General features: G+C 45.4%; 1 protein-coding gene across 1 annotated transcript in view; it reads left to right on the top strand.

Annotated features, from left to right (window-relative positions):
• The window catches only part of SIRT6 (sirtuin 6), a 67,996-nt gene that overhangs the window by 23,008 nt on the left and 17,473 nt on the right, over positions 1 to 27,515 (top strand). Inside the window, exons 3-7 of the mRNA XM_056573963.1 lie at positions 1,144 to 1,326; positions 1,893 to 1,952; positions 6,970 to 7,065; positions 25,716 to 25,796; positions 26,512 to 26,635. Of these exons, the coding sequence (XP_056429938.1) occupies positions 1,144 to 1,326; positions 1,893 to 1,952; positions 6,970 to 7,065; positions 25,716 to 25,796; positions 26,512 to 26,635 (544 nt within the window). The remainder of the gene's footprint in view (positions 1 to 1,143; positions 1,327 to 1,892; positions 1,953 to 6,969; positions 7,066 to 25,715; positions 25,797 to 26,511; positions 26,636 to 27,515) is intronic.

Here is a 27,515-nt window from a genome sequence, read left to right as displayed (position 1 = left end):
TGTAGTTTTGCCACAGCTGGAGGCACATGTTTGATAAAACTGTGTTGCTGCAAGCTGTGTTCCTCCTGCAGTCTTGTCAATCAACCATCTCGTGTCTATGACCCTTGGACACCCTCATACTGCTGTGGGACTTGTCAGTGTCGTAGGAGGTACGGGGACCCCCTAGTGTGAGATTTTCAAAGGCATTTAAAAAAAAAAAAAAAAAAAAAAATGTGTTTATTTTTTTTAAAGTATATTAGAAAAACTTTTGTTTTACCAAGATGAACAATGTATAAAAAGTTTTTATATCTGTCAGTGCCCATTTAATCCTAGTGTGCATATATGTCTAGCATGCAGGTCACAGGATACCTTGATTAAGAGCATGTGTGTTTTTTTTTGTTTTTTTTTATGCAAGAAATGCGTTGGGAGCTGTACAGCATTTTGTGTGCCTGTGTCTTTGCGCAACTACCTAATAAAGAAACCAAACATTTATTTTTGTTTTCACTGAAGCTGGATCTTCTATTGTATGAGTTGTTGAGGGTTTGCTGTCTTAGCCTGATCCACCCTTTGTTGGAAAAGTGTGACAGTGAGCTGGCCTTTCCCATAATTTTTTTTTTAGGGAATACCTCTGTTAAAAACGGTGGCCAACTAATGCTTTTAAAAAAAACATGCTGAAAGGACACCCTTTTAACATCTGTCTGTTTTAAAGAAGTACTTCAGTGGAAAACTTTTTATTTTTTTAAATCAACTGGTACCAGAAAGTTAAACAGATTCGTAAATTACTTCTATTTCTGTCTGGCCACATTGACACACCTGTCCAGGAGAGGTTTGCTGTGGGGATTTTCTCCTGCTCTGGACAGTTCCTGATATGGACAGAGGTGTCTGCAGAGAGAACTTTGGTCAGACAGAAAATAAATTCAAAAAGAAAATGACTTCCTGTGGAGCATACAGCAGCTGATAATTACTGGAAGGATTAATATTTTTAAATAGAATTAATTTACAAATCTGTTTAACTTTCTGGCACCAGAGTTGATAAAAAAAAAATAAATGTTTTCCAACAGAGTACCCCTTTAAGCCTCCCTGTGGATGCTTCAGGGATTGAGGCATTCTAAGGACATACACCAAACAGCTACTTTAAATTCACACCAAATTTCTTTTCCTTAGAGGTCCTAATGGTGTATGGACAATGGAGGAAAAGGGTTTAAATCCTAAATTTGACACAACATTTGAAACTGCACGTCCATCTGCAACACACATGGCACTATTGCAGCTACAGAGAGTTGGTATCTTGAAGTTTTTGATCAGTCAGAATGTTGATGGTTTACATGTAAGATCTGGATTTCCAAGGTAAGTTGCATTATTTCTTTTCATATTGTAGACTTTTTTATTTTTTATTTTTTTTTTAGGACAAGAATGAATATAGGTTAATGGGTTTTGTGTTTCCTGCAGTGTCATATGTTTGTAGTCAGTAACCTTGGAGACACATGTCCAAATAGCTTTACACAGTTAACTGTACACTTTTTGCACAGATGCTCCATTGTAACGCATTAATATCACCACTGCAATTGTTATCACAGAAAATGGATATCCACAGGACTCACAAAAAAAAAAAAAAAATTTTACTTGCACCAATATTAAATTTTTTGTAAAAGAAGTGAATGCAAAACAGTCTAAGAAAGAATAATATTTCATAAGAATCACCCTAGAGGATTTTAAGGGACATATATTACTGGAATCCAGAACTTGACAGCCAGAAAAAAACTTATACATCTCATTGTAGTCAAAGTGGAAAGGTCTTTTACAAGCAATGCTCATACTTAGGACTCCATTTGTACTGTACAATTGTAATTAGTTATTTAAGTATATCTAATTCACAAGTTTGTTGCAGTCTTTTTGTTTTTTAATTTTTGCAGGGACCACTTGGCAGAGCTTCATGGAAATATGTTTGTTGAGGAATGTACAAAATGTGGCAAGTAGGTATCCTGAAAATATTTACTGACTGACCAGCATTTACTGACCGGAAGGCCCTATTACAGGTGGCAGTTGGCAGCTGAATAGGACTATTATCGTCCTATGGAATGGGGATGACGTTTTCCCGACAAGCAAGCAGACATTGGGAAAGAGATTACAGTTCTAGAATTCCCAGAATTTGACACAGAGGGCTGGGAGGTTAGGATGAGGGTGAATGCACTTGAGCAACTTGGTCCCGCCTCCTTGACACTTGGTTTGAGGAGAAAAGGGACATTTTATACGTTATACGACCACCATCAGCTTTTGTGCCCTAACAGCTATCCAATGGTTCCTGCAGCTCAGTGCAGTAAATGGAGCTGACAGATGCCCTTTAATCACTTGGGGACCACTGACGCCCTGGTACTTAAGGACAAAGGTCTCTAAACTGTAGCCCTTTTTAGATGTTTTAAAACTACAACTCCCAACATGCTCAGACAACTGTTTGTTGGGGCATGCTGGGATTTGTAATTTTGCAACAGCTGGAGGGCTACAGTTTGGAGATCACTGTACAGTGGTCTCTAAACTGTGGCCCTTCAGATCTTGCAAAACTACAACTCCCAGCATACCCAAACAGCTGTCTCGGTATGCTGGAAGTTGTAGTTGCGTACCTCCAGCTGTTGCATAACTACATCTCCCAGCATGTCCTTCAGGGATCAGTACATGCTGGGAGTTGTAGTTTTCCAATAGCTGGAGGCATACTGGTTGGAAAATACTGAGTTAGGTAACAGAACCTAACTGAAGGTTTTCCAACCAGTGTGTCTTCAGCTGTTGCAAAAGTACAACTCCCAACATGCACGGTCTGTCATGCTGGGAGTTGTAGTTTTGCAACAGCTGGAGGTTTGTCCCTCCCCCCCCCCCCCCCCCCCCCCCCCAATGAAAATGAAAACATATCGTACGGCAGTGTTTCCAAAATGGAGCCTCTGACTGTCCAGGCATGCTGGGAGTTTAGCAACAGCTGGAGGCACCCTGTTTGGGAATCACTGGCATAGAATACCCCTATGTCCACCCCTATGCAATCCCTAATTTAGTCCTCAAATGCGCATGGCGCTCTCTCACTTTGGAGTCCTGTCTTATTTCAAGGAAACAGTTTGGGGCCACATATGGGGTATTTCCGTAGTCAGGAGAAATTGCGTTACAAATTTTGGGGGGCTTTTCTCCTTTTACCCCTTATGAAAAGGAAAAGTTGCAGTCTATCCCAGCCTGTTAGTGTAAAATTATACATTTTTTTTTACACTAACATGCTGGTGTTGCCCCATACTTTTTATTTTCACAAGAGGTAAAAGGTAAAAAAGACCCCCAAAATTTGTAACGCAATTTCTCCTGAGTACGGAAATATCCCATATGTGGATGTAAAATGCTCTGCGGACGCACAACATGACTCAGAAGTGAGAGCGCACCATGTACATTTGAGGCCTAAATTGGTGATTTGCACAGGGGTGGCTGATTTTACAGCAGTTCTGACATAAACGCAAAAAATAAATACACACTTGTGACCCCATTTTGAAAACTACACCCCTCAAGGAACGTAACAAGGGGTATAGTGAGCCTTAACACCCCACAGGTGATTGACGAATTTTCATTACATTTGGATGGGAAAATGAAGAGAAAATGTTTTCACTAAAATGCTGGGGTTACCCTAAATTTTTCATTTTCACAAGGGAAAATAGGAAAAAAAGCCCCCCATAGTTTGTAAAGCCATTTCTTCTGGGAAAGAACATACCCCATATGTGGATGTAAAGTGTTCTAGGGGTGCACTACAATGCTCAGAAGAGAATGAGCGCCATTGGGCTTCTGGAGAGAAAATATGTCCAGAATTGAAGTGTTTACTAAGCCCCCATGGTGCCAGAACAATGGACCCCCCCCCCCACATGTGACCCCATTTTGGAAACTACACCCCTCACGTAGTAAGGGGTGCAGTGAGAATTTACGCCCCACAGGTGTCTGACATATTTTTGGAACAGTGCTCCGTGAAAATGAAAAAAACTTTTTTTTTCATTTGCACAGCCCACTGTTCCAAAGATCTTTCAAATGCCAGTGGGGTGTAAATGCTCACTGCACCCCTTATTAACCCCTTAACGACCAAGGACGTATATTTACATCCTTGGCCAGCTCCCGCGATGTAACGTGCGCGGGGTCACAGGGCATGTATCTGATGCCGGGACCCGGGCTAATAGCGCGCGGCAGCGATCATGGTGCCGCAGCTATTAACCCTTTAGACGCGGCGTTCAAAGTTGAAAAAGTGAAAGCTGCCCGACTGCTCAGCGGGGCAGTGAAAATGCGGTGTCCCGATCAGCTGGGACATGAGCGGAGGCCCTCTTACCTGCCTCCGGCGTGTCCCCTCGGTGATTGATTGCTCCAAGCCTGAGATTCAGGCTTGAGCAATCGACCGCCGATAACGCTGATCATTGCAGAGCTATGGCTTTGCAGTGAACAGTGCTGACAATCAGTGTGTGCAGTGTTATAGGTCCCTATGGGAGCTATAACACTGCAAAAAAAAAGTGTAAAAAAAAAAAAGTTAATAAATGTGATTTAACCCTTTCCTTAATAAAAGTTCAAATCACCCCCCTTTTCCCATTTAAAAAAAAAACACCATGTAAATAAAAATAAATATAAACATATTTGGTATCGCCGCCTGCGTAAATGTCCGAACTATAAAAATATATCATTAATTAAACCGCACGGTCAATGGCGTACGCGCAAAAAAATTCCAAAGTCCAAAACGTATTTTTGGTCGCTTTTTATATCATAAAAAAAATGAATAAAAAGTGATCAAAAAGTCAGATCAATACAAAAATGGTACCTCTAAAATCTTCAGATCACGGCACAAAAAATGAGCCCTCATACCACCCCAGATGCGGGAAAAATAAAAAAGTTATAGGGGTCAGAAGATGACAATTTTAAACGTATAAATTTTTCTGCATGTAGTTATAATTTTTTACAGTACTACAATATCCAACCTATATAAGTAGGGTATCATTTTAATCGTATGGACCTACAGAATAAAGATAAGGTGTCATTTTTACCGAAAAATGCAGTGCGTAGAAACGGAAGCCCGCAAAAATTACAAAATGGCGTTTTTTCTTCAATTTCGTCGCATAACTATTTTTTTTTTTCTGTTTTTTTTTCCCGTAGATATTTGGGTAAAATGACTGATGTCACTGCAAAGTAGAATTGGTGGCGCAAAAAATAAGCCATCATGTGGATTTTTAGGTACAAAATTGAAAGGGTTATGGTTTTTAAAAGGTGAGGAGGAAAAAACAAAAGTGCAAAAAAACGGAAAAACCGTTGTCCTTAAGGGGTTAAATTCTGTGAGGGGTGTAGTTTCCAAAATGTGGGGGTCACTGTTCTGGCACCATGGGGGCTTTGTAAATGCTCATGGCCCCTGACTTCCATTAGAAACAAATTCTCTCTCCAAAAGCTCAATGGCGCTCCTCCTTTTCTGAGCATTGTAGTTCACCAGCAGAGCACTTGATGTCCAGAGCACTTGACGAAATGGGGTTACAAATTTGGCGGGACATTTTCTCCTTTTACCCCTTGTAGAAATGTAAAATTTGGGGAAAAACCAGCATTTTAATGAGAAAGTCGTCAAACACCTGTCGGGTGTTAAGGCTCACTGTACCCCTTGTTACATTCCTTGAGGGGTGTATTTTTTTTTTTTTTTTTTTTTTTTTTTTTTGCTGTTATGGCACCATAGGGGCTTCCTTAATGCGACATGGCCCCCAAAAACTATTTAAGCATAATTTGCTTTCCAAAAGCCAAATGTGACTCCTTCTCTTCTAAGCATTGTAGTTGGCCCGCAGAGCATTTTACATCCTAACATGGGGTATTTCCATACTCAGAAAAGATTGGGTTACAAATTTTGGGGGGCATTTTCTCCCATTACCTTTTTGTAAAAATTGTAAATTTGGGGGGAAAAACTGCACTTAAGTGGAAAAAAATAATAATTATTTAGACATCCAACTTTAACAAAAAGTCTTTTAACACCTGTGGGGTGTTAAAGCTCACTGGACCCCTTGTTAAGTGCCTTGATGGGTGTAGTTTCCAAAATAGTAGGCCATGTGTATTTTTGTCTTTGGCTGTTCTGGCACAATAGGGGCTTCCCAAATGCGACATGCCCCCCAAAAACCATTTTAGCAAAATTCACTCTCCAAAATCCCACTGTCTCTCCTTCCCTTCTGAGCCCTCTACTGCGCCCGCCGAACACTTCATGTACACATATGAGGTATTTCCTTACTCTAGAGAAATTGGGATACAAATTTTGGGAGGGGGGGGGGGGGGGCTTTTTCTCCTATTACCCCTTGTAAAAATTCAAAAACTGGGTCTACAAGAACATGTTAGTGTAAAAAATTAAGATTTTGAATTTTCTCCTTCACTTTGCTGCTATTCCTGTGAAACACCTAAAGGGTTAACAAACTTTATGAATGTCATTTCGAATACTTTGAGGGTGCAGGTTCTATAATGGGGTATTTCTAATATGAAGGCCTATCAAATCCACTTTAAAACTGAACTGGTCCTTGAAAAATAGATTTTGAAAAAATTTGGAAAATTGCTGCTGAACTTTGAAGCCCTCTGATGTCTTCCAAAAGTAAAAACAAGTCAACTTTATCATGCCAACATAAAGTTGACATCTAGAATCAATGCATAATTTATTTGGAATGTCTATTTTCCTTACAAGCAGAGAGCTTCAAACTTCAAAAAATGCATAATTTTCTATTTTCATCAAACTTTGGAATTTTTCACCAAGAAATGATGCAAGTATCGATTAAAAATTACCACTAACATAAAGTAGAATATGTCATGAAAAAAAAAATCTCTGAATCAGGAAGAAAAGTGAAAGCATCCCAGAGTTATTAATGCTTAAAGTGGTCAGATGTGCAAAAAACGCTCTGGTCCTTAAGGTGAAAATGGGCTTGGTCCTTAAGGGGTTAACTAGGATATTTCAACAATAGCTGTAAGTTACAATATGTTTATGCTTTCTAGACAATATGTTCGAGATTACGTAGTTGGATCCATGGGTTTGAAACCTACTGGAAGATTCTGTGATGTTCCCAAAGTAAGAGGCCTACGAGCTTGCAGGTAAAAAGAAAGTATGTAATTGATGAGTAAGTTGAATCTTAAAGTGCCCCTTAAGGCTAGGTTCAGACTACGGAATTTCCGCCTGCAATTTAGCTTTGAAATTGCAGGCGGAAATTCCGCTTTCTAAAATGTATAGTGTAGTGAATGATTTTCCGTTCACAAATTCACACTTCGGAATTTGTGAACGGACAATCTGCTTGGAAATTTCCGCCTGAAGAAAGGCGGTGCTCTTTCTTCAGGCGGAAATCCGCGCAGAACACATTGCAGTCTATTGGAGACTGCAGTGTTCGTGCGGTCCTAGCGCCCACTGATTCAGCCAGCGCTGGCCGCACTCGGAATCTCCGGGCAGAAATTTTCTGCCTGGAGATTCCATAGTCTGAACCTAGCCTAATGGATCCCCCCCCCCCCCCCAAAAAAAAAAAAGCTGGTCATTTCTTATCCTTTTGGCTAGCTGCACATAAACTGGACTGTATCCTTCAATTGAGCAGTAAAAAAAATGTCTATTGTCAGAAATTATGGGGGAGATTTATCCAAACCTGTACAGAGGAAAAGTGAGTCAGGCCTCTTAACAATGAAATAAGTAATCTGATTGGTTGCTATAAGCAACTGCTTCACATTTCCTCTGCACAGGTTCCCCCAATGAGTTTATGAATTATCTGCCTACATAGTGTGGATAACAGCAATTCATAAAACCGCTTACTCTAATGTCTTAAAGGTATTGTCCCAACTCTCTTTTTTTCTGGCTCCTTTTGGCCTGCCACAACCTGAGGTGGTTGGGAAAACTGAAAGCAACTGCAGAAGGAAAGTTACACAATTTCCTTAACTTCCATTGACTGTAAAGGGGTACTCTGCCCCTAGACATCTTATCCCCTATCCAAAGAATAGGCGATAAGATGTCTGATCATAGGGGTCCCGCCGCTGGGGACATCACAATCTCAGCTGCAACACCCTGCTGTCATCACTGCACAGTGTAAACTTGCTCTGTGCGTAATGACGGCGATACAGGGGCCGGAGCATTGTGACGTCACTGCTCCGCCCCCCTCGTGATGTCACGTACGCCCCCTCAATACAAGTCTTTGAGGGGGACTTGGCGGCCATCACGTCCCTTCCATAGACTTGTATTGAGGGGGCGGACCGTCACAATGCTTCGGCCCCTGCATCACCCATCATTACGCACAGAGCGAGTTTGCCCTGTTCGATGATGACAGCAGGGTGCTGCAGCCGAGATCGTGGGGTTCCCCAGCGGCGGGACCCCCGCGATCAGACATCCTTGGGATAAGAGGTCTTGGGATTTCCGTAAACAGAGGAACCTGCAGGGCTACGCTGTTTGCGCAACTCCCATTAAATCAATGGGAGTTGTGCAAATTGCGTAACTTTCCCGCTTTTGGCTGTTTTCCACTTTCCCGACACCCTCCAGGTGCTGCAAATTGGCCAGAGGTGCTGGAAATAGATCAAGGAAGGAGATGGGACAACCACTATAAAACAATTTGCCATATAAACATATAGTTCAGGGTTGTGGAATAAAAAAATAAAAAAAAATAAAAAAAAAATACTTGTCCAAGGGACTAAAACAGGAGCACAATCTACATGACAATCCACTTGTCCTGGTACGCATACTAAGGGGAGGTTTCTTTTTTCCTCCTAGCCTTCAGACCCATATGAGGGGTTGTTTTTTGCACCACCAACTGTACTTTGTAAGGACCTCACTCACCACCAAATAATAAAAAATAAAAGCAATTTAACAACATTTGGGGGCTTCCTTTTCTACACAGTGCACTTTTCGTTACAAATGACACTTTATGACAAATTATAAAGGTTTTGTTTTATTTTTATTTTATTTTTGACGGGCCGAGTCATTGCTCTGCTCTGTCTATTCAGTGAGCAGAGGGATGATGCAGCCAGTCAATCAAGCGGAGGGGCGTCGCTGCCGGCCAAAGACATGGGACTAGGTGAGATGAGCTCCTTGCACAGGGGACTACTTATGGGGCCGGCAGGGAACAACTTGTAAGTTCAGATCCTCACCATCCCTGGGGGTAGGAATGTTCCTGGGGGATGGTGAGGATAAAGATTTCACCCTATATAACGCTTTGCCAAGCATTATATAGGGTAAAATCTGATGATTGGTTCCCTTAAATGTTATTTCTCTATCGGCTCCATTGGGTGACACAAACCATGGGTGTATGCTGCTGTCTCTAGGAGGTATGACACTATGGCAACAAAAAAAGGTCTGCTCCTCCCAGCAGGATATACCCGCCTCCAGGCCCTGAGCTAATCAGTTTTCGCTTAGTGTCTGAAGGAGGTGGACATGGTCTGGAATTCTTTTTTTCCAGGTGGGGACTCAGGAACTACGGCTCACTGTTTCCCCATTGCGATTGAGGGGGCACAGACATTACGTATATGTGCTGTTAACCCCCTCTCGCCAACGGTCAGCGCCTGGGGTTGTACCTCATGGGTCCGGGTCCCCCTATTCCCTGCTTGCCTCGCTCACACATGTTAGCTCTGCGTGATGCAGGTGACAGAAAGCTGACTGAAGTCCTCACAGAAGACTCCATTAGGTAAGTCCTTCTGACTGAGGCGAGTATATTTTCCCTTTCTCCCTTAGGTGCAGCCTTGCAACCTCTAGAGACCCTCAGTTTTTGGCCCACCTTTCAGGGCTAATGGGGCTGGCCTGGATAAGGGGCTTTATCTTTATTTCTGGGGCAAGCAGTGGCATTTTTGGACGGGGCAGTTTATTCACAAGCTTATATGTGTATGTGTGTGTTTTACTATGCGGCTGACAGCCGCAGCGTTTATACTGTGCGGGCGCATGAAGCACCGACTTACTTTCACTTTCGGCAGCAGTCTGCTGCCGGCGAATATGAGTCTCGCCCGCTCACTTCCCCGCGAGTGCATATGCGGATGACGTGTGCTCGGGGCAAGGAGCGGGCGCCATTACTTTGTTTCTTCTTCGGCGTTTGGGGCACTTTAGCTCCGCCCACAGGGCCGCCAGAGCTTACTCTGGAGGTGCGAATTGTCCTCCAATCAGCGCTGTGCGCGCGATTGTAGGTGGCAGGGGCCAATCAGCAGTGCCCCTGCTCCAGGCACGCCCCTCTCTGGCTATTGGCTGATTTTTTTTTTTTTTTTTTTTTTTTTTTTTTTTTTTTCTCCCTCTCTATCTACACTAGAGCGGAGTTCTCCTCACAGCAGCTGCCCTGGGGACACCGACTCGGGTGAGAGAGTTCTTTTTTCATTATGTCCGTACCCCGAATTGTTCCTCCCTCTAAATAGACAACCGGAGCGTTAGTTTACCATTTTGTCTGTAAGAGCTGTAATTCCAAAATGCCTGCTCCTCTGCTCCCCCAGCCCCCCTGGCTCCCCCGTATATATATATTGACCATCCAGTCTGATAGAATTAATTCACTCTGGAGCGAAGATGAGGTGCCTGCAGGAACACCAATATTCATTGCTATGTAGGACGAGGTACTCGAAGTTAAAAACAGTTTAACATGGCCCCCCTCGACATGTTACACTGCCTCAGCAGCTTTATCAAGAGGTAAGCGGGTACTGAGTTACAAAACGCTGCGCAGGGGGTTTTAAAACCTCCCATCATGACACAGGATGTCAGGGCTCACACATTATTGATTCTTGACCAATAAACCTCCTAGTTTGAGGATTGGCACTCGAATTGGCCAATCCATACCTCTGCACTGAATCCACCAATCTCCTGTCTAAGTTCCTTGCGCCCAATCACAGGTAAGTATCCTTGACTGGCGTGTATATCGGCAAATCCTTTCACAATGGGTTGCCGATGACGCGCTGCGCTGTATTCACATGCGCGAGCTGATAGACCGATGAAGCCGATATCGGCCTCATCTGCGCGTGCTTCGTTCTCCGACGGCATTGACGAGTTTCCGGTTGCGCACTCCAACCTTTTTTTTAAAACACTACTGTTAAGTGCGGACCTAACACATTAAAGATTGCACTTTTAATTCCACATTTTTTTTGGAAATATGTGAATAAAGGTTTTTTTTTGGGCTGCCTGTTGGTAGCCTATGAGTTAGTGGTTAAATCCCACCCTCCATATATTGGTCTCACTTAGATATGTTTCCTGAAGTATCCTTTCATCGTGCTAAACCAGCACCTCAAATGTTCAGCTCTCACGCTGAATTTGACACCCTTCTGGAATCTGCATGGAGGCATCCGGACAAGAGGTTCCCGGGAATGAAGAAGGTTCAAGTGTGTTATCCATTCGCCAAGGACCTTGTCTCAAAGGTGGTTTCCCCTCCCTCTGTGGATCCACCAGTTTCTCGCCTTTCTAAGGCTACTACACTGCCGCTAGCAGACGCGGCTGCCTTCAAGGATCCGACGGACAAGAAGGTGAAGTCCTTAGCGAAGTTTGCCTCTGAAGCAGAAGGCTCTTCTCTGCTTCCCACCTTCGCCTCTGCATGGGTGTCCAAGGCCCTATCAGTGTGGTGCTCAAAACTCCGTCAGGGTATCCTGGCGGGATCCTACCCAGAGGATCTGTCTGCTTTGGTTCTCCAATGCTGTAAAGCTGGGGACTTTCTGTGCACAGCTTCCATACAGTCAGCCTGTTGTGCTGCCTTTGCTGTTGGTCATCTAGCGGCCCTCCGCCGTTCCATGTGGCGTAAGGCATGGGATGCGGATGCCGCCTCCAAAAGGTCTCTCACCGAGCTTCCTTTTACTGGTACCCGTCTTTTTGGCATGCGCCTTGACGAGATTATCTCTGAGGCGACGGGGGGTAAGAGTTCCTTGTTGCCTCAAAATAAGGCTCGCTCTACTTTCCAGAGGAAGTCTTCTTCCTTCCGATCTTTTCGGACTTTTGGCCCCAATAAGGGGTCTGGGCAGGCGCCATCGCGGGAAAAGAAGGCTCCCTCGTTCCGGGCGCGCCCATCTTGGAAGTCGGACACCAACCGTTCTGACCGTTTTGCGGCCAAATCGGGCAACAGCAAACCCACTTCCGCATGAAGTGAAGCCCCCACCCGCAGATTTTTCTCGGGTGGGAGGCCATCTCTTACTTTTTCGAGACATCTGGACCACATGCATTCAGGACTCCTGGGTCAGTGACTTGGTGTCCAACGGATACCGAATCGAATTTGCCTCCCTTCCGAGGGATCGTTTTTATTTTATTTATTTATTTTTTTCCAGTCCCGGGCCCCCCGGTCTCCTTCTCTTGCGAAGTAGTTTCGGGAGGCCCTCGAGTCCCTACTTCTCCAAGGAGTCATTGTCCCCGTTCCTCCAGGGGAACATTTTCGGGGTTTCTATTATAATCTTTTTGTGGTCCCCAAGAAGGGCGGTTCTGTGCGGCCAATCTTGGGCCACAAGCGTCTCAACCGTCATCTTCTCATCCGCCACTTCCAAATGGAATCTCTCCGTTCAGTAGTGGCATCCATGGAACAAGGGGAGTTTCTTTCTTCGGTGGACATAAAGGATGCCTACCTTCATGTTCCAATATTTCCCGGCCATCAGCGTTTCCTCCACTTTGCGGTTCCGGAGGGGCATTTTCAATTCATAGTTACATAGTTAGTACGGTCGAAAAAAGACATATATGTCCATCAAGTTCAACCGGCGAGTGGCCTCTACATGGCCCTTCTTAGCCCTCCCCTTTGGTCTGGCCACTGCTCCTCTGGTCTTTACCAAGATCCTTGTGCCAGTGATGGCCCTGTTGCGGTCAAGAGGAGTCTCAGTGATCCCTTGCCTGTACGACCTTCTCATCAAGGCTCCCACCAGTGTCCAGACTCTGGAGAATGTGGATCTCCCTCTCCAGACCTTGGATCGCTTCGGATGGATGGTCAACCGGGACAAGTCTGTCCTCTCTCCCACCCAGTCTCTGATCTTCTTGGGACTTCAATTCAACATGGCCTCTGCCTGGATTTGCCTTCCGCCGGTCAAACGTCTGACTCTCCTGTCAGGAGTCCGATCCCTTCGGGTCCAGGTCCCAGTTTTCATCTGCATTTGCATGGAAGTCTTGGGTCCGATGGTAGCGGCCATGGAGGCCGTACCTTTTGCCCAGTTTCATTACCGCCCCCTTCAACTGGCGATTCTCTCTCAATGGGACAGATCTCCTCTGTCTCTCGATCGAAAGATTGCTCTCCCTCGTCGGATCCGTCAGTCTCTGCTCTGGTGGCTCCGCTCCCCTCTTCTTCTTCAGAGGCGATCCTTTCTTCCCCTCCACTGGCAGGTGGTTACAACAGATGCCAGTCTGTCGGGCTGGGGCGGTGTGTTCAAGGACTGGACGGTTCAAGGCCTCTGGTCTCCCTGGGAAGCCCTTCTTCCCATAAACATCTTGGAACTGAGGGTGATTCTTCTTTGTCTTCTTCATTGGGAGTCCCTGCTTCAGACCCGCCCTGTCCGCGTCCAGTCGGACAACGCCACAGCCGTAGCTTACATCAATCGGCAAGGCGGCACTTGCAGCTCGGCAGCCATGGCCGAGGTGAGAAAGATTCTCCTCTGGGCGGAAAACAAGGTTCCGGCCATTTCGGCAATTCACATTCTGGGTGTGCTCAACTGGGAAGCGGACTTTCTCAGCCGTTCCTCAGCTGACCCCGGCGAGGGGTCTCTACATCCGGAGGTCTTCGCGCAGATCTGCGACCTCTGGGGCATTCCAGACGTGGACCTCTTTGCATCTCGGCACAATCAAAATATTCTTCCATTTGTGTCAAAGTCCCAGGACCCCCTGGCTCTAGCCATGGATGCCCTAGTGATTCCTTGGGCGGGGTTTACCCCACCCTATCTGTTCCCTCCCCTTCCGCTCCTTCCCAGGGTTCTGAGGAAGCTCAAAGCGGAGGACGTTCCCGTCATATTGGTAGCTCCAGATTGGCCCTGAAGGATGTGGTATGCCAACATAGTCAGGCTCCTGGACGACGCTCCGTTGCGCCTTCCACTTCGTCCAGACCTGCTGTCTCAGGGTCCTCTTTGCCACCCCAATTTACAGTCGCTGCATTTGACGGCGTGGCCGTAGTTGAGACCGCGGTTTTGAGAGCCCACGGTTTCTCTTCCCAAGTAATTCGCACCATGCTCAGGGCTCGTAAGCCCTCCTTGGCGAAAATTTACCACCGTACTTGGCGGTCTTATTTTTGTTGGTGTGAAGCTCAGGTCTTGTCTCCTGTTACTTTTTCCGTTCCCCGTCTTCTCTGCTTCTTGCAGTCTGGATTGGAACTGGGGTTGTCTCTCAGTTCCCTTAAGGGTCAGGTTTCGGCCCTTTCTATTCTTTTTCAGATAAAATCTCTTTCTCGAAGGATCCATTGGGGGACACAGCTCCCGCCCTTTTGGGTTCCTCCTTGGTTCTCTGTCCGAGGGTGTGTTCAGTTATTCTTTTTCTTCTGGTTCTCGGACAGTTCGTGTTTTTTCCTTGACCTGTAGGTCCTCTCCTATTGCTCTGGAACTAAAACTGATTGATTAGCTCAGGGCCTGGAGGCGGGTATATCCTGCTGGGAGGAGCCGACTTTTTTTGTTGCCATAGTGTCATACCTCGTAGTGACAGCAGCATACACCCATGGTCTGTGTCCCTCAATGGATCCTTCGAGAAAGAGATTTTACGGTAAGCATTAAAAAATCTCCTTATTTTAATAGTTTGGACATGTACGGCGATACCCCATATGGTTATATTTATTTTTGTTTACATACTTTTATTTAAAAGATGGGGGGGGGGAAGGGGGGGGGATGGGTTATTCAAACTTTTCAGGAAGAGGGCTTATTCATATTTATTAACTACCGGCACTAGATTTTGGCGCTTTTTAGACTCCGCAATCAACTTTGATCGCAGCATCTAAAGGGTTTTGTTTGGCATTAGCCATGGACCAAGCAACTATGAAGCTGGCTTGGCTCATGAGCTTGCTTCATATCCTTTAAAACGGCACTCTATCAGGAAATCCAGAATGTGAGTCCTCGATCCAAGAGCTGCGCCAGTCCTGGCTCTGCTTGCCTGAAGCAGGGCTAAGTTCTTGAAAAATGCACCTACCCACAGCCTTGTAGTTAAAAACTATATCACTTGATAATACATGTTAATACAAAATGAAATAATGTGATGTGCATTAACAATCCTATATAAAACATAATACAAAATACGATTACTGAGCAAAACGATCTTTTCCTTACCCCAGTCCATTTTAGCTGTTCCTGAGATATAGCACGATCTTATGATATGCAAATTAACGCAGTTACAACTTGCATCTAGATGTTGGTTAATATTTTATAATAATTTGGTTATTCATGTAGTAAAGACATTTTTCAAAATCTATGCAGAGAAAAAACGGAGCAGTTGCTGATAGCAACCAGTCAAATTCCTGATTTAATTTTAAAAACAGCCTCTGACAAATCTGGATTGCTATGGGCAACTACTCCACTTTTCCTCTTAACAGATTTTGATAAATCTTTCCCTCTCTTGCTCCCTCTTTGATTTGATGCTCATATTTGAACTGAGGAAAGAGGGAGGAGAATCGGGGAATTTTTGGAGCACCAGGAAACCAGATACCATACTATTTGTTAATCATAAAATGACACATTATGTAAGCTATTTTGTCAGGATCATAGTGATGGGTGAAAAACAATTGCCATTTATGGAAGAATTTCTTGGACATTAGTTCCTTGTTACGTAAAACTTCTAAAAATTCTATCAAGAATGAAAAGGTTTTTCAATGCCTCACTCAATTGTGACCTAGAAGGGGACAACCATTCGCGCAGCAGACGTTTTTTTTTTTGTGAGCAATCACCGGGAGATGATTGTAAGATGCAGAGCATCCAGATGTGTCTACACCTATGACATAATGCTTCATAATGGCCTAGAGTGCCTGTGAACGCTCTTGAGAAGAACCAAGGGCAGTAGTAACATCTATGCAGATTACTTTGATATGGACGCTGAGTAAAGGCGTACATGGCTGTGTGGATTTGTTTTAGCTTCAATTCCCTAAATTTTTCATGGTAAATGTACTTACAAAGATCTTTGAAGCCTAGTAAAATATGTTCCTGAGAACCATCATCTTGTAGTATTTTAACCTAATGTTTCCCTACTGAGTGGAGGGTGGGTGTGAGAAACCACTTCCGCAGTTTGCAATAAAGAGATGTGAAGGATCTGTCACCTGGAGGCAATGAGAGAGTCAAACTCATTGGGGAGTATCTCCCCTGAAACATTCACTAACTTGTTCAGACAATACAACTTTAACTGATCATATTGCAGAAAGTGAGAGGGGGGGGGGGGGAATTTAAATCTGGTTAACAGATCCACCATTGAGTACCAGCATTTGTCTGACTGGTTGACTCCTCGTGACCTCCACAAGTGAAAGAGTGTATTGTCCCTACCAGCTGGAAAATTCTGGGGTATGCCAGGGTGATAGGTGCTTGGAACACATAAACGACAAGCCCATACACTTCCGCAGAACCTTCAAGTAGCTGTCGTATCGCGGAAAAGAAGGGAGTGTTCGACCTGTGGCAAAGCAACAGGGTGCCAAGGAGCTGCAAATTGTGATTCCAAATCGGTGTTCCAATATAGGAAAGTGCCCAGTCCATAATATGTCTTGTAAAGGCAGGCAGTGTGGTATCCCCTTATATCAGGAATGTCAACCCCACCCTCCCTAGTGGGCAGCATCAGTGTATGTTAGGGCCATTTTAGGTTTTTCGCTTTCCAAATAAGATTGGTAAACATGGATGTAAGCACTTTAACATCCTCATGCTTTAAAGGGGTACTCCGCTGTAAACATCTTATCCCCTATCCAAAAGAATAGCCATTAAGCCTCCTCCCATAGACATGAATGGAGGGGGCGTGTGGCTGTCATCGCCAGTCTTTGGGCATTTGTGGAGTACGCTCTGTGCACTGAATGACTGGTGCCACAGTGGCGATCGCGGGGGTCCCCAGCAGCGGGACCCCTGTAATCGAACATCTTATCCCCTATACTTTGGATAAGGGATAAGATGTTTTCAGCGGAGTACCCCTTTAATAGGAGTAGGATAGTCTGCAATGGGTATAAAAATTTAGCAAACTAGACCTTTTGAGAAGATGACACTGTCCCATAACAGAGTGGCAGCTCATGCCAAAGATGTAGTTCGGATTGAATTCAGCAAAGGGTGATAAATAAGTGTATATAGGGAGCTGGGAACCTTACCCACCTTAATACCAAGATAAGTTATGTCTATGTGTTTATCTATAGACACTCCTAAGGCCATAAGTGTAGAGGTGAACAGTTGGCATCGCAGAAATTCCGGTCTGGTAACATTGATTTTGTACCACTAATACTGACCATATTGGTGCAAGGTGTCCAAAATTAAGGGTAGTGCCTTTATTGGGTCCTGTAGGAACAGAATTATTTCATGAGTAAACAAGGACACCTGCACTTTCCTATCACACACCCGAGAAGAACTGGGTAGTGGACAGATACCTGTCCAAAGGCTCAAGGGCATTGTCAAAAAGTAGACTAGAATGCCGGCATCCCTGTGTCCTTCCTGTCAGTAGGGGAAGCCGAGGAGATATATTCTAGATTTGGGGGAACACATAGTCCGCAGGTGAACCCGAAATGTCCCTTGGATACCTTTTGGCACCGGACCCACCAAGACCAAATGACATTATCGAAAGCAGCTTTGGCATCTAATGTAAGTAAAGATGGACTGCCACCCTGACTGGGCCGTTGCTGGGCAGAATCCAGGACAGCAAGCACCGTACGGAGATTTATAACCGCTGAAAGACCCCTAATAAAGCCTACCTTAGCAGGAGAGATTAACAATGGGAGTCAATGCACTATGATTTTAGACAGTAGTTTGGAGTCTACATTGATTAGGGAAATGCGCCAATACGACCTTATTTGGTTTCAAGAGAAGACTGATATATGACATGCTCGCAGATTCAGAGAGATCTTTACCTCCCTGGGCAAGGACACCATTAAAAAGGTCCGTCAGTGTGTCAGAAATGTGATCACAAAACTCTCCCATTAGCCCATCTGGACCCGGAGTTTTATGTTCACACAGTGGAATATCCGCACGGAAAATGAGGGGTCCACCTGCATGTCTTTGACTCAGAGGAGAGTCTCAGCAGAACTATGAAAGAGTCTGAAAATTGCGGTGAAGTGAAAGACCTGGTAGGAGTACTCCTGAGGGTGGCAGGATACGGAAGCAAAATTTAGGCCCCTTTTTAAACAGGTAAGTGCATACTGCACTAAAGGCATGTCTCTCTTTTTGGTGATCTCTGTGGAGTAATCATCAAAAAGTACAACCTTGAAGCCTCTGATCTGCAGTGGTGAGGTGTGTGGAGTATTTCCTCATCATTGAAATCAAGAAAGCACATGATGCCTTGTCAAGGTCAGTAGTTGTTCATCATTCAGAAGTCAGAGGGGAAGCTTTGGAGCACCCAATCGTGGTACAGAGCCCCAGCAATTCCTGAAGGAGGAAAGGGAGGCGGTATCCTCAACTGCTTGGACTCTGTGGGGGAGATTTATCAAAGGATTTAGACTGGTTTTTCATGTCTAAATTTGTCGCACAGAAAGTTGCAGTCTAAATATGTGTGACTTTTCTGCGACTTTTGCTGTAGAGGATTTTTAGAACATGATGCATGCAAGTCTATTTTAGACGGAAATGCATTGGAAAATGCATTGGAAAATGCATTGGTGCTGAATTTATCAAGTGCGACTTTTGTGCGACAAGTCGCATCTGCCCAAAATACACTGAAATGTCAGACCATGTTGGAGCAGGTCTAAATGCAGTTTTAAGCTGTAGACCCTGAAGTCTGAGCACAGAATTTATCAAGGGCTGTGAGACCTTTGATAAATTAGGAGCACAATAGACAGGAGACTACCACATACGCTGGTCTATAAGCATACCCAGAATAGACTAGATTAGTAAATGTCCCCCTGTGTTCCAAAGTAGACACCTGGTGAGACATAGCGCCCATTTCGACCTGTAAGTTTTGCATAGTGGTTAACTATGTCATGATCAGGGACTCCTGTAGGTCTCAGACTAGTCTCCGGACCAGAGCTATGGCCCCTAAACTGGACCCGGCTAAACTTAAGGACCGTCCCGCGGTGGAAAAGCTTCGGGACTATGCCCGTGCTGAAAAAACAAGATGGTGCCGGGCAGGCTGAAGCCTGCGCTTCGCCTGCAGACCTGGAGGGAAGGGACACTCCCCCACTTGATGAGGGCTCTGAAACCCCTGAGCTGACCCTCTGGGAGATGAGCGACATGCTTTTGCTGGCTATACAGATGAGCCGGACCACACTCGTCGGCAAGATGGAGTAGATACGGTTGGATGTCGGTCTCTTGCAGAACTTACGGGACCGGGTGGAGGAGACGGAGCCTCGCAGCTCCACTTGAGGACACAGCACAGCCCCTTCCCTCCTCTCTCAGAGCGGTGCAGGAGCAGCTTGAGAAAGCGAGGCAGAAGAATGACGACCTAGAGAACAGGCTGGGCTGGAACAATATCTAGGTGATCGGCCTGCCGGAGCGGCTGGAGGGCCAGAACCTGGGGGCCTACGTGGAGATGTGGATTAGAGAGCTCTTCCCAGATGTCCCCTTCTCGGCTGTGTATGCAGTGGATGCGCCCATCAGGTACCCTTCAAGCCACCCATCCATGGCGCCCCTCCGCGTCCACTGCTGGCAAGATTCCTCGATTGCAACGATAGGGACCTGATCCTCCGGTCGGCTCAGTGGCTGCCTGAAATTATAGTTCACAATGCCAAAGTATCGAACTTCTCGGACTTCTCCTCTGACCTGCAGCGCAAAAGAGCCTCTTTCACTTCTATCAAGGCAAGGCTGAGGGAGCGAGGGGTACCCTATTCCATGGCCTACCCTGCCCGCCTTCATGTTGTGGATGGTGACTGGGCTGTGTTCTTTTCTACACCACAAGATGCTGATGACTGGCTCTGCCGGCAGCGTTGATCCTGGGATTCCCTGAGATGTTCCACCGTTCGAGCTCCATGCTGCTGGAGCCTGCCGTGATGACTCCTGCTGTGAGCCTCACCTTCAATCTCCCTTTCCCCCTTTTGTTTCTCACCCCCCCCCCCCCCCATGTCTCTGGATGCAAGGTACTGTACATTTTCCCTATGGCCCCTTTCCACACATGCCTGACTCTCTACCCCATATTCCCCTTTCTCCTCCCCTGCAATCCCTGGATGTGTGCCCCTGGCGGACCACCGCCTTGGGCTATAACTCTGACGTTTCTCCTGGATTTTTCCCCTGAATCTTCAGCTGGACTCTGGCCATTCCAACCCTTCCCCCCCCCCCCCCCCCCCCCATCGCTCTAAGTTCTTATTCTGAGGCTTGCAAGAATGGATTCCGGCGGTTGGCTCTTCTCGTATGCCGTTCCCCCTTCTCCCCCTCCCCGGTACGGCCGGTGAATCAAGATACTTGTCCTATATTCCCACTGCTGTAGGACCCTTGAGAGCTGGGGTCCCTCCCTCTTTGGTGGACTATGAGGGGTCTGACTTGACGCTTTGCTGTCTGGGGTGGGAGTATTTTGCACTTTGCCTTTTGCACTGTGGTATTTTTGTTTCCTGATTGTGTGCTTTTCTCTTCTCTTTTCTCTCTCAAACACCCTCTCCTGCCCTATTTTCTCTCTTCCTTAAGGCTTCCTGGCCTATGTTTTTCATCTTCCTCACTCCCCCCCCCCCTTTTTTTCTGCTACTTTGTTCTCCCTCCCATCTTTTCTCCTTTTTCCATTATCTACCTCTCTTCCCTAGGCCCCTTTTCCCTACTTCCTCTCTCTTCCCATCCTCCCTCCCCTCTTATACTATTCAACCCTGACTGTCTCTCTTCTCTCCCTCTGGCTCACTGCTCTTCCTCACCTTGGCTCCTTTTTGTTTCCGGCCCTGTCTCTCCTTTCCTCCTTATTTGTTTTATCTGGTCCTCAATTCTTTGTGACTGTTCAAGGATCTCCATTGTCATCATGTATAAGCAGGTTCTCCCCACTAGATGGAGCTATTGTTCAACTGATACTTATTCAGTACTGGTATTGTTTTTGTTTTCTGTTCCGTTTATCTTTAATCCCTTGTGTTGTTAGGGATCTCTCCTTATATCAATGTTACATGTCTTTGGGGTACACCCTGTGCTATTCTCATACCTTACCACCTAAGTGTTCATGTGTATACTCGGACCCATCCATCTTTTCTTTTGTTTCCCGCCCTGGTTGGGAGCTGTCTGTCCTATGTGTTTATATTAATTTCCATGCTATAGTACCTTCTGTCTTTATTACTCAAGGCGGAGCTTAGGATCATGTCATGGAATATTAGGGGAGCCCGTACCCCACGTAAGCGCACTTTAATCTTTTCTCACTCCTGATAGGGCTGGCCAGTTTACTAAATCATGGGTTCATTGGTCCCAACACTCATTCCACACGTCCTTCTCTAGGGGGCTTCCATTTTAGTTAGTCGGCTAGTGAGGTGGGGGAGCCTGTTACAGTGCGCAGGGACTCGCAGGGCCGCTTCATTTTTGTTTATGCCTACATAAATAACGTACCATATGTATTACTGTTTATTTATAATCCTCCACCTGCCTCTATGGAAATCTTGCATGGGGCTGTTACTTTTGCTGCTAGTTACCCTTCTGCCCGTGTTCTTTGCATGAGGGATTTCAATATGGTCTTGGACCAGGCGTTAGATTGTCATAGTCCTAGGGGGTCCTCTGAGTGCTGGGGGTACTCCTCTCTCTCCATGTTCTTGGAGGTTGGTTGGGTTGACATTTTCAGGGCTAGGCACCCTCAGAAAAACAAGAATGATAAAATGGAGTCTTTAAGAATACAAAATGCGAAGGCCAATTTGAGAAGGCCAATAGGAAATCATTTTTTATAAAGCAATTTTATTTCGAACATGGGAATCAATCTAGTAAACTGTTAGCTCATATTGTTAGGCAGAATTCCTCTGCCCCGCCAATTCTTAAACTTTTGGCCTCAGATGGGTCCGAGCTGTTAGGTGTTGTGGACATGGTGCAATGTTTCTCCTCCTTTTTACTCTAACCTTTATTCTTCACAGATACGGTATGACGATGCTGAGCTGACCACCTACCTGGACGGCATTGACTTCCCCGTTTTATCTGATGGTGACAGGATAATGTTAGAAGACGCAACTTTAGTCAAAAGTGGCATCACTGCAGATTTGGTCCAACTAATATATAAACTTGAAAAAAAAAAAAAAAAAAAGATCCATCAGGGCCATAGCATATGGGAGCATGAATACTGGGTCCGAAAGGAACAAGACCATGTCATCGGCATATAAGCCGATACCCTCCTCCCTGCCCCCCATAGACATGCCGCGGAAGCCGGGATCCTGCCAAATACGCAGAGCAAGGGGCTCCACTGCCACCGCAAACAGGAGCGGAGACGGGGCATCCCTGACGCGTACCCCTGCCAAGGGCAAACTGGAGAGAACATACACCATTCACCAGGATCTGAGCCCGCGGACATTTATAGAGAAGGGAGACCCACTTCCAAAAGTTGGACCAAAACCAAACTTAGTGAGGACTGCCAATAAATAACCCCTCTCCACCGAGTTAAAGGCCTTGGCGGCATCTAGTGACTCCAAGGCCCAATCCCCTCCTAGAGCGCTCCCACCTGGATGGCGGTTTGGACTCGACGGACGTTGTCCGACGTGGATTTCCCCGGCATAAAGCCGGACTGATCATGATGAATTATGGACAAATCAGTCCGGCTTTATGCCGGGGAAATCCACGTCGGACAACATCCGTTGAGTCCAAACCGCCATCTAGGAGGGGATTGGGCCTTGGCGTCACTAGATGCTGCCAAGGCCTTTGACTCGGTGGAGAGGGGTTATTTATTGGCAGTCCTCACTAAGTTTGGTTTTGGACCAAATTTCGGAAGTTGGTCTCCCTTCTCTATAGATGTCCGCAGGCTCAGATCCTGGTGAATGGTGTATGTTCTCCCCAGTTTGCCCTTGGCAGGGGTACGCGTCAGGGATGCCCCCTGTCTCCGCTCCTGTTTGCGGTGGCAGTGGAGCCCCTTGCTCTGCATATTCGGCAGGATCCTGGCTTCCGCGGCATGTCTATGGGGGGCAGGGAGGAGCGCATCGGCTTATACGCCGATGACATGGTGTTGTTCCTTTCGGACCCAGTATTCATGCTCCTATATCCTATGGCCCTGATGGATCGTTTTTATTTTTTTGTTTTTTTTTTCAAGTTTATATATCAGTTGGGCCAAATCTGCAGTGATGCCACTTTTGACTAAAGATTAGCCCCCAGTCATGAATGGTCTTCCAGTTGCTACTTTCTTTATTTGGGGATTTACATACATAGGGATCCAATGCTTGACCTTACCGCTAATGTCCTCACTCCCTTACATTAAATCCAAATTCCGCATATGGGCCACACTGCCGTTGTCGGTCACTCGCCGCATTAACCTTATCAAGCTTATTATCTTACCTAAATGTTTATATGCCTCGGAGCATGCTTCTGTTCCTATCCCTAAGTCTTTTTTTTAATTTTTTATTACTCTATTCACTCTCCCCTTTCTCCATTTATCTGGGGCCCCAATAGGCCTAAAATTCGCCTAACTACATTACAACAGCCCAAGTTGGAAGCGGGTATGTCGCTCTCAGACTTCTATCTTTATTATTCAGCGGGTCAGATTCGCTATATTAGGCATTGGATTAGTGATAATGTGGGGCCTGATTCAGAGCAATCTCTTGCTCGGTTTGTCCCATCCTTGACCCTGCGGATGTTGCTATACCGCCCCACCCTCTGTGGTCGGGCGTATCTACCTCTCCATAAATTAGCTATAAAGGTTTGGCGGGCTGCTAAGGGTCTCTATGGTTATACTGACATGCCCGAGGATACCCCATTGTGGCATAACCCTCACCCATCTTGATACTGCTCTGGACCCAGCTTTTTGGCAGATTGTAGGGGTACTCACTTTAGAACATGTATACCGTGACAATGTACCAAGAAACTGTTTTTTTTTTTAAATACCTACAGTTGCGCCATGCCTTGAATGCTCAGTTCCCCACGGGGAGCTCACCGATCTCGGCTTTCCCTCTCATTGGAGTCCTAAAAATCGCAAGGACCTAGGGGGCTGGTGTCCATCCTCTACACACACCTCATTCAGACCAAGAACTCCCGCCCCCCATTGCCGGCGGTCCGGCATTGGGACTCTCATATTCCTGATTTGACTAAAGATGATTGGGAGGCCATTTTCTCTTCCCACATGCAAGTGTCCCCGGCAGCTAATAATAAATTGATTCAATTGAACATTATTCATTATAGTTATATTGCCCCCCCCCCTTAGATTGCAAAGAATGGGTCGTTGTGGTGCTGCGGGGGCAGACTTCTGGCACCTAATATGGGCTTGTCCCTACATTATGTGCTTTTGGCATGAAGTCCTCTGACTTCTCGCTACTCTGGCTCAGCCTTCCCTATCTCCTGATCCCTTGATTTTGTCTATTTGGTGTCATGGATGAGGATATATGGACGCATCAAGTACGCACACTTTTGTGGGAAACCTTGTTCATGGCCAGGAAAGCTATTGCTCTCAAATGGATGGACCCGGCCCTCCTACTTTATCTCAATGGAAGGTGCTTGTTAATGCAACACTCCCTTTCTCACATATCGTATACAAGAATAGGAAATGCCCTGGTAAATTTCTCTGTGTGGGGTATCTGGTGCTCCTCTCTGTTAACTCACTGTTCCTATTCTATGTCTTCTCCTCGAGCCCCGTAACAGCTCCTCTACGGTCTTAAATGTTGTCTACAGTTGTCTTCTGTTCGTACTCCTCTCTGAGTCTCTGGCTGTCTGTCCTCTGTCGTATATGTGGATGCATGGATGTGTTTGGTTAAATTATTTATCCACCACTTTTGAAACACGGTGGCATCTACAATTCTCGCTGTATAGTTCAAAGTTACTGTTTTAGGCGTCGGTTCGCCATATGTTTATTTTGTCTACCTCAGTTTGGTGTTGTTTATTTTATTTTGTTTTCTTTGTCATTGATTTGCTTTGTTCAAAATAGGATGGATTATTCTGTTTACATTCTGCTCACCTGTACTAGACTTCAAGTGCCTTACTGTGTGGACTTTGATTGTGACCTTTTTTCACTTTAATGGGCCTGACTGCTGATTTGTTAACTTTTCAATAAAACGAATTAAAAAAAATTTAAATAAATATGTGGTATCGCTGTGTGCGTAAATGTCCGTACTATAAAAATATAACCTTAATTAAACCGCGTGGTCAATAGCGTATATGTAAAAAAAAAAAAAAAACATAAAAAAAAAAAGTTAAGAATTGCATATTTTTGGTAACTTTGTTACTCCTAAAACAATGTATAAAAGGTGATTAAAAAGTCCCATGAAATTAAAAATGGTGCGGATAAAAACTAGAGATCACAACGCAAAAAATCAGCCCTCACACATCCTCGTAAAAATAAACAAGTTATAGGGGTCAGACAAGTACAATTTTAAACAAAGTAAAACAATCTAACCTGTTTAAGTTGGGTACTATTTTGTCACAAAAAACAAGCCCTCATATAGGTCTGTAGGTGGAAAACTGAAAGTTATGATTTTAGTAAGGAGGAAAAAACGAAAGTGAAAAAAATGTAAAAAGCCAGAGTCCTTAGGCTCTCCTAAGACTTACTTTTGAAATGTTTTTGTTTGATGCTACAGATCTAGGAAAGGAGGTGCTGCATGTGTTAATATGAATGACGACAGCACTTTATTTATAATTATCTATGTCTTGTTTTTCAGGGGAAAACTAATTGATACAATCCTTGATTGGGAGGATTCTTTACCAGACAAAGATTTGAATCTTGCAGATGAAGCCTGCAGGTATCTACTAAGAATAATATTTTGTTTTAATCATTCTTGTACTAGTGTTCTACAAGGAACGTATTAGGGATCGACCGATTATCGGTTTGTCCGATATTATCGGCCAATAATCACGATTTTGGGCATTATCGGTATCGGGAATTACCTTGCCGATATGCCGATAATGTCCCGCCCACCGCACCGCACCCCCCCACCGCACCGCCCCGGCCCCATTGCCTCCCCCATCCCGGGTTTTATAATTACCTGTTCCCTGGGTCAACGCTACTTCTGGCTCCTGCTGCGTCCTGCGTTGCGCAGTGACGCGACGTCACCGTCAGTGCGCACAGTGACAGCTCAGGAGGATGCCACCGGAGCCAGATGTAGAGTGTACCCCGGGAAAACAGGTAATTATAAAAAAAAAAAGGGGGGGGGTGGCGATCGCGGTGGCGGTGATAGGACTCGGGACCCCCGGACAGGCAGGGGGATAGAAGCGGGTGGCGGCGGCAGTCTATGGCACCGCCAAAGCCGCTGCAGTTCATTGATTTAAAGCGCCCGCTTTAAATCAATGATCTGCAGCGGTGGGGGGGTTAAATAGCCGATAAATTATACCGGAATATCGGTATAATTTATCGGCTATTGGCCCTAACCTCCACAGATTATCGGTATCTGCCCTTAAAAGCGATATCGGTAGATCCCTAGAACGTATGACATACATTTTGTTTGTTTTTCTTTCTAGAAAGGCAGATCTGTCCATCACTCTTGGAACATCTCTGCAAATTAAGCCCAGTGGGAATCTTCCTCTGTTGACTAAACGTAAAGGTGGAAAACTGGTGATTGTTAATCTGCAGTCAACTAAACATGTGAGTTTTAAACAAGATTTGTAGTGTGTTTTGGTAAAATGTTAAGTTCTAATAGACAGTGGTGATAACTTGTGGTGATAAATCGGTGAAGCCATCAACTTGAACTCCAATAGTTATTCAAGTGACCTGGCTTAAAGGGGTTATCCAGGAAAAAACTTTTTTTTATATATCAACTGGCTCCAGAAAGTTAAACAGATTTGTAAATTACTTCTATTAAAAAATCTTAATCCTTTCAGTACTTATGAGCTTCTGAAGTTAAGGTTGTTCTTTTCTGTCTAAACGCTCTCTGATGACCTGATGACACGTGTCTCGGGAACCGCCCAGTTTAGAAGCAAATCCCCATAGCAAACCTCTTCTAAACTGGGCGGTTACCAAGACACGTGTCATCAGAGAGCACTTTAGACAGAAAAGAACAACCTTAACTTCAGAAGCTCATAAGTACTGAAAGGATTAAGATTTTTTAATAGAAGTAATTTACAAATCTGTTTAACTTTCTGGAGCCAGTTGATATATAAAAAAAAGTTTTTTCCTGGATAACCCCTTTAACCTCTTAAGGACCCAGGGCGTATGGATACGCCCTCACACCCTGGGCCTTAAGGACCCAGGACGTATCCATACGCCCTGGCGTTTTCCGGTCTCTGCCGCGCGCCGGGCAGAGATCGGAACCGGATGCCTGCTGAAATCCTTCAGCAGGCATCCAGGGCAAACGCCGAGGGGGGCCATGTAGGGAAATCGCCCTTGCGATCTGCGGCGATACCGGGCTGATCGGGTCTCTGGGACACGACCGCCCGGTAATTTCGCATGATCCCGGCTGTCAGACAGCCAGGACCATGCTGAAGAATAGGAGCGAGGTGGCAAGCCTGCCACCTCCTCCGATCCC

This window comes from Hyla sarda, chromosome 1 (genome assembly GCF_029499605.1).
Source record: "Hyla sarda isolate aHylSar1 chromosome 1, aHylSar1.hap1, whole genome shotgun sequence".
Classification (NCBI taxonomy): domain Eukaryota; kingdom Metazoa; phylum Chordata; class Amphibia; order Anura; family Hylidae; genus Hyla; species Hyla sarda.
Note: the sequence above shows the minus strand (reverse complement) of the source record. Positions and strands in the feature narration are given on the sequence as shown.